This window comes from Canis lupus, chromosome 25, assembly GCF_048164855.1.
Source record: "Canis lupus baileyi chromosome 25, mCanLup2.hap1, whole genome shotgun sequence".
Lineage (NCBI taxonomy): Eukaryota > Metazoa > Chordata > Mammalia > Carnivora > Canidae > Canis > Canis lupus.
This window is the reverse complement of record NC_132862.1, coordinates 17,714,353-17,726,369: the sequence shown is the minus strand read 5'-3', so window position 1 is coordinate 17,726,369 and position 12,017 is coordinate 17,714,353. Positions and strand designations below refer to the sequence as shown.

Genomic DNA, 12,017 nt, shown 5'->3' with positions numbered 1-12,017 from the left:
ATATAGTATCACTAGACATGTAAGTTCTTATGGACTGACAGTTTCAGTCATTAATATCCTATTAAACTTCTAAACATAAAGCGTAGTATTTACTGCATTAAGTCCAGAATAGAGGAAACTCACATGTTGTTCCTACCACTGCTTTCTCACTGCCTTCCAAAAGGTCCCAAAAGTACAAGGATGACTGCTCCATCTGGTCTTCAACACTGACAAGGAAAAGCAGAACAAAGGAGCTTTAGAGGCACATACATTCATATGTATGCATACACACACACACACACACACACACACACGGAGCAACACAATTTATACAATATAACTCATCAACATTCCAGACAATGTTAAATTTTATCTTTTTACTCTCTTGAAAAGTTGAAATTTTATAAAAGATGACTCACTGTCCATTTAGGGATTTCAAATAAGCATTTTCCATTAAAACTAAAATATTTTACCAGACAAAACTATTAAGGAATAGACCAAAATGCAGCGTCTTTCATTATCAAGTATACAGTCCTAGATGAAAGAATAGTGGAATGATAATATTAAGAACTGCATTTGACTTTGAAGAGTTTATTTTTTCATTTTTCACTTACACATTTTAAAGTAAGCTAAACTAGGGCCTGGGTGGCTTAGTGGTTGAGCGTCTGCCTTTGGCTCAGGTCATGGTCCTGGGGACCCGTATCAGGATCCCCACAGGGAGCCTGCTTCGCTCTCTGCCTAGGTCTCTACCTCTGTCTCTCATGAATCAATAAATAAATCTTTAAAAAATAAGAAATAAAATTCCTAAATCCATTAAAGTGAAATTAGAGAAGGAAGCAACCAAACAAATAATGATGATGGACTAGGCTGTCAGAATGGAAATTTTTAAATATATATAGCTATGATATATATATGCATATATAATTAAGATTATGTTTTTTCCTGATACAGGACTGATTTCCAGCAACAACTAAAATCTGACTCTGCTTTAGCATGGCCAACAGATACAACACTGGAAGTACTATATTTAACAAAGTACAGAGATCTGTTCATTAGCTGATTTCCTCCATTAAATCAAAAACAGCAAATGGTTAACTACAGAGGGAAAAATTGGGTAGCCCCCATTTGCTGATTTTGTCTCTTAAATTATCTGATGTGTTTCTCAATATTTATTCATAGCATAAGACCACCAATAATTCTCACTTTGAATGTTTAATGATACTGGCCAAGTTATATTTTATTAACGCCACTTAAGTATAGCAGTAGTAAGAAGGTAAAGACTCTCAGGTAATACAACAGCCTGAGATAATTACAAATAAAGAAACTATAGTATATAATTAGTTTTATGGTTAGTAATCATAGAGAAGCAAAACTTGATAAGACATCATTTTAAAAATCAATGTTACAATTTTAAAAAAGCATGTTAATGAGATCATTCAAATTGATTTTCCTTCTAGACAACCTATCAATCTTGTCACAGTCTGGTCTGGCCATTTCTCATGGTGAATCAAATGAATGTTTTTTCAATTCCTCTGTGTGTGTCTATATATAATACACACTATAATACCTACACGTGTATGTATACATACATAAACCTTATAAATATATAAAACTAAAAAGCTATGCTAAAATGTTATATGTTCTCTTTTAGGGAAGTATTTTCATTAGCTTACCTTAGACTTTCATTTCTTTCAGGGCAGGTCAGTTTTGAAAATTTAATGAGGTAGTCAAGTTCTTTTAAAGGCAAATACACTGCACCATTCAGGCCCCCTTTGAAATCCTTCTGTACATGTTCCTGTGTCAAGTTCTGTAATACATACTGAACTTGAAGTATAGTACGAAGTTTTTTCTTCTCGGCCTCAAGTTTTAGCATATGTTCCCTTCTCTGGGCCTTCTTCTGCGCTTTAAGTAGCTGTTAAAACAAATGCTAATTAAAGTTGACAAATCTCTACCACCATATTAGCAACTCATAGTCCACAAAACTCTAATCTCAAAGAGTTGAGATTAGGTGATAAATCTCATACATACATCTCACTGGGAAATGGAGAGGCTCATTTAACCCTTTTCTTTTCCGGTTGTAGAAAGGGGTTATAGAAAGGACGGAGTAATAAATAAACTGCTTCATCTCAAGATAACCAGAGCTGAGAAAGTCCAAGTATCTGACTCTCAACTCCAATCTATACTCAGTACATCTTGTTATCACCATAAGAAATGAAGGACCTCACTGATGCACATATTAACCCCAAAATTTAACTTTTTATGTGTATGTATGTATGTAACCCCACAATTTCCCTATTTATGTATATCAACCCTTTTTTAGGCCAAGGATTTCAAGAAAATGCTTCAGTTTAGTTTTGCAGTTTTGGGTTTTTGTGGGGTTTTAATTTCTTGTTCTAGGAGAAGAATATTTCATCTAAAACAGTCAATTTTGGGGATCCCTGGGTGGCTCAGCGGTTTAGTGCCTGCCTTCAGTCCAGGGCATGAACCTGGAGTCCCGGGATCAAGTCCCACATCAGGCTCCCTGCATGGAGCCTGCTTCTCCCTCTGCTTGTGTCTCTGCCTCTCTCTGTGTCTCTCATGAATACATAAATAAAAATCTTTAAAAAGAATAAAAACATAAAAATCAAAAATAAAACAGTCAATTTTCAGGCAGCCCGAGTGGCTGAGCAGTTTGGCACTGCCTTCACCCCATGGGGCATCCTGGGTGGCTCAGCTGTTTTCTCAGGGCCTGATCCTGGAGAAGCAGGATTGAGTCCCACATCGGGCTCCCTGCATGGAGTACAGCCTGCTTCTCCCTCTGCCTGTGTCTCAGCCTCTCTGTGTGTCTCTCAGGAATAAAATATTTCTTTAAAAAATAAAAAAATAAATGAAACAATTTTCAACCAACCAAAGAGGAGCTAAAGCATAAAGAAATAAAAACCAAAGAACAATAAAATGTCTAACAAACACAGTGCTAAAAAACATCCAACAAAGAGTTTTAAGTAAAAGAGATATTTTCATAACAGTTCAACCAATCTGGTTGAAAAACAGAGCTGTACTTTTCAATATTTAGCTAACCAAACATAAGGATGTGAACAGAACAAATTTTCCCTCAAACGTGTATGTAGATTGAGCAGCCGGGAGTCTACTCTAAAGCTCAGAACCACAATCCCTTCAAGTCTGACATAACACATGGGTCCCAGATGTTGCTTCCCATTTATAAAATACCAATCAATAAAAAGTACCACCTATTTCCATTAAGAAACCTAAAAGGTCTTTTCTCCCCAGAGTTGTTTTTCTAACTGTAACATATCCATCACACTGGATGTTTTCCAAGGCATGACGAGTAAGAGAACAAAAATCTAAAAAATCTTTCCTATATGCAGGTTAAAGTACTTTATACTATCATACTTAAGACTCCTCAAAACCTATGTTCATAAATCCTAATAGAGTAAGATAGGAGGGAACCTCAGGAAAAGACTCATGACATTAATTCCTTTCTAGGGGATATGGAAGTCACTTGATAAATTTAACTTGTTCTATCAGGGGCAAGAGACAATAGGTGAAGGTAAAATTTTGAGAATGAGAAATGAACTGGTTGAGTTATGGGGGGTAGGATATATTTTAGGATGGCAAAGGCTCAGAAAAGCTTTTCCAAGACCTCAATATGGACTTTCACCAATAACATTTACCAAAACTCAGTTCCTACTTGAGAGGAAGAAAGAGAATAGAGGTGAGAATTCTAGCTCTCCATGAGACTTTCTTGGATAGTTTCATGATGGCACAGGAAAAGGCAACTGACACTGAGCACATCTAAGTTTATCTCATGATCACTTCATATCTCTCTTTAGCCATTCCCAAGGCTGGAGTGGATATTCTTTTGGGCTCAGGATACCTTGAACTTCCTCTACCAAAGTACCTGCTGCATTAAATGGCTACCTTTTTATTATTTGCATCCTCTCGGTTTCAGCTTTGTGAGGACAGCGACTATATGTCTGTTGTTTACCAATATATATCACTAGTGCCCAGCACAGAGCCTGCCAGATGACAGGACCTCAAATATTAGTTGACTTAATCAAGTATTAAGTAAAGAAAGTACATTCTCTCCTACACAATATTCGGAAAATTACTGATGATAGCCTTCTCTTTATGTATGTAAAAATGAAGCTATATGCATCTATTTCCTAGACTGCTGTAATAATCAAGTAAATTTACTTATGTACCTGGCACATGGAACGTGTTCACAAAATTTAAATCTAAAAAGAATTAAAAAGTACTTTGAGGGATCCCTGGGTGGCGCAGCGGTTTGGCGCCTGCCTTTGGCCCAGGGCATGATCCTGGAGACCCGGGATCGAATCCCACATCGGGCTCCCGGTGCATGGAGCCTGCTTCTCCCTCTGCCTCTCTCTCTCTCTCACTATCATAAATAAATAAAAATTTAAAAAAAAAAAAAAAGTACTTTGAAAAAAATAAATACCTGAATGAAAAACTAAAATTATCAAATTAACTGAGTAAAAAGGTTAATAGAAAATTTTAAGTATTATAGAAGTAGACTTCCAAACATCTAACCAGAGGGAAGAAATGAAATATTTTTATAGTAAAGTGGGTCAAAACTAAATAAATCAGAGGTATTACAAGAATTAAGATGGCAGATGTCTTCAGCCTAGAAATGATTTGTTGGTTTTGATGCCAAGAGCAGAAGAGAATTTTAGTTCACTATACACAAAGAAAATACCCAAAAAATGGAAGACACCATCTTATGAAGCATTCTGACCACCCCACTAGAAATGGATTTACAAAAAAATTTCCTTAATTGTTACAACATGATCTATACAGGGCCTTCTAATAATTCTAAGGCAGCAAAGAATACTTCATTAGAATCCTTAAAGTTTCATATTACTGACTAAATCTGTCAGATATAAAAGTATGCACTGCCAACAGAGAACCTAACAAACTGTGAAACTAGGCTTAACTACATTTAATATGAATCAAAAATCTTCCTGGTAATAACTATCATAGTATCAAGAAACAGTTTATCAATTCTGTTTATTTATATATTAAATAATGCTAAGCTCACAAGCCTCTATTATATAAAAGAAACCTATTCTAAGACTTCTTTCATAGTGGTGCCTGGGTGGCTCAGTTGGTTACCCATCCAACTATTGATTTCAGCTCAGGTCATGATCTCAAGGTTGTGCCATAGAGCCCCATGCCAGGCTCCATGCTTTGCCTGCTTAAGATTCTCCCTCTCCCTCCGCCCCTCTCGTACTCTCTCCCTCTCTAAAAAAATAAACAGAACTCCTGTAAAAATATAAAATCTGGTGGGCCTACATGGTTCAGTTGGTTAAGTGTCTGCCATCGGCTCAAGTCATGACCCCGGTCCCAGGATCGAACCCCATGTCAGGCTCCCTGCTCAGGGAAGGTGTGCTTCTCCCTCCCCCTCTGCTCCTCCCCACTTGTATACTCTCTCTGGTTCACTCTCTCTCCAATAAATAAAATCTTTGGGATGCCTGGATGGCTTAGTGGTTGAACATCTGCCTTCGGCTCGGGGCCTAATCCCAGGATCCGGGATAGAGTCCCACATCAGGCTCCTTGTGGGGAGCCTGCTTCTCCCTCTGTCTTTGCCTCTGTGTCTCTCATGAATAAATAAAATCTTAAAAATAAATCAAATCTTTTTTAAAAAATAATAAAAATTTGTTTATAAATGTAACCATCAAAAGTTTTGGTTCCCTTCTCAATGATTGCTCTAACTTCACATTGAATACACATTAGAGAACTAATAATTTAGTCATGGGGACTCATTCATATACCATTTGTCTGGAGACTAGAAATCTGAAAACACTAGTTCTTCAATAGCCACTGTCAACCCCAATAAACTAACAGGAATTAGATGGTTAGTAACTGAATGTCACTAATGTCACTAATGACATTAATATTTTCTTCAAGATCAGTAGTTAAAGTGGTTTCAGAAAAAGCAAAGAAAATATACTTACATCTTGGCTCAGTCCAGAAAAAGTTTTCTGAAGTTCCTTGGCAAATTCTAAGTTATGTAGTACTTCTTCATATTTCTCTACCGCTTCCTACCAAATAGGATAAGAAAACATCAATTCTCTTAACTTCTCTAAGTACGAATGTCAAAATAAGTGTTCCTATAAAAACAGTAGATACTTCCTAAAACCTTATGAACTAGCCATTTATCATACATACTCAAAAAGTTATATGAAATTAAATTTAAAATTTCAATTTGTAGGGGATCTCTGGGTGGCTCAGAGGTTTAGCACCTGCCTTCCACCCAAGGCGTGATCCTGCAGTCCGGGGTTCGAGTCCCATATCGGGCTCCCTGTGTGGAGCCTGCTTCTCCCTCTGTGTCTCTCATAATTTTTTTTAATTTTTTAATTAAAATTCAGTGCTCGCTTCGGCAGCACATATACTAAAATTTTTAATTAAAATTCAATTTTTAGGGGCACCTGGGTGGCTTAGTCAAACATCAGACTCTTGATTTCAGCTCAGGTCATGATCTCGGGGTTGTGAAACTGAGCCCCTGCATCAGACTCCATGCTCAGCAGGGAGCCTGCTTGAGATTCTCTTTTACCCCCCATCAAAAAAATTTTAAAACTTAAATTTTTTAATTAAATTTTTCTACTAGAAATCTGAGCCACAATGATAGATCTGAGTCCCTATCTATAAAGTATAAAATCAGAGAGACCAGGTTTTAAGTGCAAAAGACCAATAGGATTCCTCTGTCAATATTCATTCACTACTCAAATACAGTACACAAGAAGCACAATGAGGATCACACAGATGAATAAGCAACTTCAAGAAATCTACGGCACCTAGGTGGCTCAGTCAAGTGTCCAACTCTTGGTTTTGGCTCAAGTCATGATCTCATGGGTCTGGGGTGGAGCCTCACACTGGGCTCCGCTCTCAGCAGGGAGTTTACTTATAAAGATTCTCTCCCTCTGCCCCTCCCCACACTCGCATGTGCACTCTCTCAAATCAAGTAAGTAAATCTTTTAAGAAAAATTTATTATGGTAGGAAAGATTTGTGAACAATTGCCTTTATCAGTCAAAATTAAATATTGTAATAGAAATAGTAAATTTAAAGGAGTTAGGATTTTGTAGATTAACAACAACAACCAAAAAAGATTCCACTGGTGAATAAAGTTGGTAATTAGAGAAAGCATAGACTTTTTAATGGTATTTTAGCAAATCTATATGGGAGAACAAGAATATGAAACAAAATAAGGTAGGAAACTTGTCTAAACACATAAAGAGGGACACCTGGGGGCAGCCCAGGTAGCTCAGTGGTTCAGCACCGCCTTCAGCCCAGGGTGTGATCCTGGAGACATGGGAGCCTGCTCCTCCCTCTGCCTGGATCTCTGCCTCGCTGTGTCCCTCATGAATAAAATCTTTAAAAAAAATCCCCATCTGAAACACAGTCTGATAATATTAAGTCTTTACAAAGCAATAGAAAAAGAACCCCTATGATACTATTATTAGCATAAATTAGTAAAATGACTATGGAAGAGTATGGTTTTTTTGCCTATGAAGTTAACTATGGACATACCCTGCTGCCCATGATAGGTATGTATATACCCTGAAAAATATCTTGGACTTCTGTCTCAACACATATTAAGATTGCTCAAAGTAGAAAATCTACCTACAAACTACTACTGAGTAAAGAAAAACAAAATATAACTATTTTCATTAATATAAAAATCCTTAGTATAATGAATGAAAAAAAGCAAACTGCAGAACATAGTACAATAACATTTAGTATAAGGTTCAAAAAAGCAACCCTAACAGATTTAAGAGCAACAAAGTACTAAAATAAAGCAAAGAAATGGCAGTGGGGAGGAGTTCAGAGTCTGGTCACAGGAAAAATACTCAGAAAGAGCTTCTGTGGTGCTGATAACGTGCTATTGGAATTGAGTGGAATCTGACGTTCACTTTATTTTTTTTAAAGATTTATTTATTCATGAGAGATACAGAGAGAGGCAGAGACAAGCAGAGGGAGAAGCAGGCTCTTCACAGGAGCCCCACGTGGGACTCGATCCTGAATCCCGAGATCAGGACCTGAGCTGAAGGCAGACACTCAACCGCTGAGCCACCCAGGTATCCCTGATGCTCACTTTATTATGTAGTATAACCCACATGTAACATTTTGGGGGGAACCATATGTTTCATTTTAAAAAATATAAAGAGGCTTTCTAACTACAGAACCAAGAATGCACAGACAACATAATCGCTAAGTTTCTAGACGTCAGAGGTATATAAAACCAGAAAGGAATACCCCCCATATTTACTCCCAGGTTGTATTAACATGGATTCAAGAAAACCAGCATCAGATGGGAACTACCTCAACTTCCCATCATCCCATCATCTAGTGTGGATCCATCCTTTCTTCCTCCCCTTCTTTGTTTACTGGGACAGATATCCTACTGCGCTCTGGACCCTTTTCAATTATGCCTTAAGAAATCTTGCCCTATGATTCTCATTTTAAAAACTTGAGTTTGGGTAGCCCGGGTGGCTCAGAGGTTTAGCGCCACCTTTGGCCCAGGGCCTGGTCCAGGAGACCCGGGATGGAGTCCCACATTGGGCTCCCTGCATGGAGCCTGCTTCTCCCTCTGCCTGTGTCTCTGCGCCTTTCTCGCTCTCCTTGTGTGTATCTCTCAGGAATAAATAAAATCTTTAAAAAAATAAAATAAAATCTTGAGTTGCTCCCTCTCTTGATGCTTAAACCAGCATTTAACAAGTAGGGCACCTGGGTGGCTCAGTTGATTAAGCATCTGCCCTTTCAGCTCTAGTCATGATCCCAGAATACTGGGAGTCAGCCCTGCAATGGACTCACTGCTCAGCAGGAAGTTGCTCTCTCCCTCTGCCCCTCAGGCTCCTCTTGCTCATGCTACACTCTCAAATAAATAAAAACCTTTAAATTAAAAAAAAAAGTTCAAGTCTCTCCCAGCCTAAATAAGAAAAAAAGTGCCTTTTTAGCAACCACCTCCTTCAAATTCAATGGAAATTGAAAAATTTCCATCAATGGTGGAAAAATTCAATTTCCACCATTCCACCATAACTGATGTCAGCAATGTCAACACCACCCTTTAAACCCATAGATCTTCTATAGCTCTCATTTGGGTTTACTTCTCAGAATACTTCAAATTAAAGGCATCCTGATTCCACAAAAAAATCTTTGTTTAAAATAGCACTAAACTGGGATCCCTGGGTGGCTCAGCAGTTTAGCTCCTTTTTTTTAAGATTTATTTATTTATTCACGAAAGTCATAGAGAGGCAGAGACATAGGAAGAGGGAGGAGCAGGCTCTATACAGAGAGCCAGATGCAGGACTGATCCCAGTCCCGGGATCACGCCCTAAGCCAAATGCAGACTCTCATGCTGAGCCACCCAGGCATCCCTATTCTTAGCCTTTATTATTCAAACATTAAATGCCAAAGTTCCTCAGAACTCTGTCCTAAGCTTTCTATATTCTCACCCAAGATAGTCTCATCTTTTCTCAGGGTTTCAATAAGCAGCCATACAGATAAGATCTCCATACACCAGACCTGTATCTTAAATACTTACTATATACCACTCCTTAACGTTTCACAGGAAGATTAAAATCAATGGTCCAAAATTGAGCTCTTTATCCTACCCTGCCATAACCTTTTTCTCCCTAAGTGTTTCCAAGCCAATAATAAATGGTTTTGCCATCCATCCATCCAACTGTTCCAGCCAGAAACCTGGAAACTATTCTTGGCTCTTCCTTATACTCCTACATCCTGTCACCAAGCTATGTTAATTCCACCTCTCAAATCCAGCTACTTTACTCAAACCCCTCTGCTACTAAACTACTAGTCTGACCCAGACTACATAGCCAACCCTTAGTCTCCTTACCTCCACACTTACCATCTCCAAACCATTTACTCACCCTGCAAAACGATTTTATTAGAAACCTATAGCTATGCTCTGCTTAAAACCTATCTGTATTTCTGATAACCTTAAGAAGCACAAAGTCTTCAAAGGCAAACAAAAATGTGTATGTAGCTTTACCCCCTCCAACTACATTACTCCATTCACACTGGCTTTCTTTCTAGTTTCCTAGAAAGGCTCTTTGTAAAAACATTTACCTACTCAGGCTCACATGCTAGCATTTGCTTAGCCTGCTTCTTCCTCCTTTCCCCTTTTAATTTGCTAAGTCCTATTCATTTTTTAGGTCTTGACTAAAGCACTTCTTTCTCAAGAAAGCTGTCCTCAATTCTCCAAACTAGGTTAGAATCCTCATTACAATCCATTTTCACTCTGTACTTCACCCTAACATCCATTACATTTATATTTAGTTATTTCCTACCTCTCTTTTCCATCACACTATAACCATGAAGGCAAGGATTACATTTGCTCCTTAGGTTATAACCCTCTCATTAAGCACAGAGCCTCCCAGTGTAAATACTTAATTTATAATTGCTGAATTAACAAAAGGCAGTTTAGAACATGATTTTAGCCTCAAATATGCTACAGATTATAAATAGAACTTTAAAACATTTGAATATTATTATATACCGGGATTTGTTTCGAAAACAGAACACTAGCAGGAGTAGGCCTAGTGAACTGAAAAGGAAAGTCTCAAGTCAAGAATATTAATTAGGAAGCCTATGTAACATTTGAGTGGTATGCCTTGACTAGGCCAATTGCTGTGGGACTACAAAGTGGAAAAGATTCCGTATTATTTAATGAGTTTTGCATTATGTATTAAATATAACATAGGGTCGAGACACCTGGGGGGCTCAGTGGTTGAGCACCTGCCTTAGGCCCAGGGCATGATCCTGGAGTCCCAGGATCGAGTCCCACATTGGGCATGGAGCCTGCTTCTCTCCCTCTCCCTCTGCCTGTGTCTCTGCCTCTCTGTCATGAATAAAATCTTAAAAGTAAACTGAGAAAAATAGAACCACACAAAATTAGAAAGTAACACAGAAACAGACTTTTACCAAAAATTACTTTGTCCCAATCTCTGCAAATAAATTTTTTTAAAGATTTTTATTTATTCATGAGACAGAGACCTACGTTCAATTATAACAAATGGGCAGGGAGCCTATTTCTCCCTCTGCCTCTCCCCCTGCTCTCTGCTCTTACTCTCTCAAATAAATAAAATCTTAAAAAAAAACCCTGGACAGATACCTAATAATCTACTAGCAATCATTACCGTAATTCCCCCTTGTCTACAAAGGATGTGTTCCAAGACCCCACAGTAGATGCCTGGAAACCAGACAGTACTTAACCATATATATATATACTGTTCTTCCCTTCCCTATCCACACATGCCTTTGATGAAGTTTAATTTATAAATCAGGCACAGTAAAGACTGACAATAACAAAAGAGAACAATTATAACACTACACAGTAACAGAAGTTTTATGAATGTGGTCTCTCAAAATATCTCACTGTACTGCAGTCCCCCTTCTTGTCATGATGGGAGATGATAAAATGCCTACATGATGAGATGAAGTGAGGTGAAGGACATAGGCACTGTGATGTAATGTTAGGCTACTATTGATCGTCTGAACACACAACAGGAGGAGGATCTTCTGCTTCCAGACCATGGCTGACCACAGGTAACTAAAACCAGGGAAAGCAAAACCACAGATAAAAGACTACTGTACTTCATAAGAACTGAACAGAGGAAGGATAAGATGAAAAGAAAAACTGTCTTTTAAAATATTTCCTGGGGGATCCCTGGGTGGCTCAGCGGTTTGGCGCCCGTCTTTGGCCCGGGGCGCAATCCTGGATTCCCGGGATGTAGTCCCTCGTCGGGCTCCCGGCATGGAGCCTGTATCTCTCTGCCTGTGTCTCTGCCTCTATCATGAATAAATAAATAAAATCTTTAAAAATAATAAAATAAAATATTTCCTAATTTCTGAGGCACCAGGCGGCTCAGTCAAGCATCTGCCTTCAGCTCAGGTCATGACCTCAGGGTCCTGGATTGAGCTCGGCATAGGGCTCGTACTCAGTGGTGTCTGCTTCTCCCTCTGCTTCTGCCCTCCCCCAGGCTCATGCTCTCTCAAATTA

The 12,017-nt window shown here is 38.4% G+C and overlaps 1 protein-coding gene across 8 annotated transcripts in view; it reads right to left on the bottom strand.

The window, feature by feature from the left end:
* Positions 1–12,017, bottom strand: part of CAPRIN2 (caprin family member 2) — a 43,044-nt gene that overhangs the window by 24,944 nt on the left and 6,083 nt on the right. For all 8 annotated transcript variants that reach the window (XM_072798464.1, XM_072798466.1, XM_072798465.1 and 5 more), the window contains 3 exons: positions 5,952–6,038; positions 1,653–1,891; positions 124–206 (listed from right to left, as the gene is read on the bottom strand). In XM_072798464.1, coding sequence (XP_072654565.1) covers positions 124–206; positions 1,653–1,891; positions 5,952–6,038 — 409 coding nt within the window. The remainder of the gene's footprint in view (positions 1–123; positions 207–1,652; positions 1,892–5,951; positions 6,039–12,017) is intronic.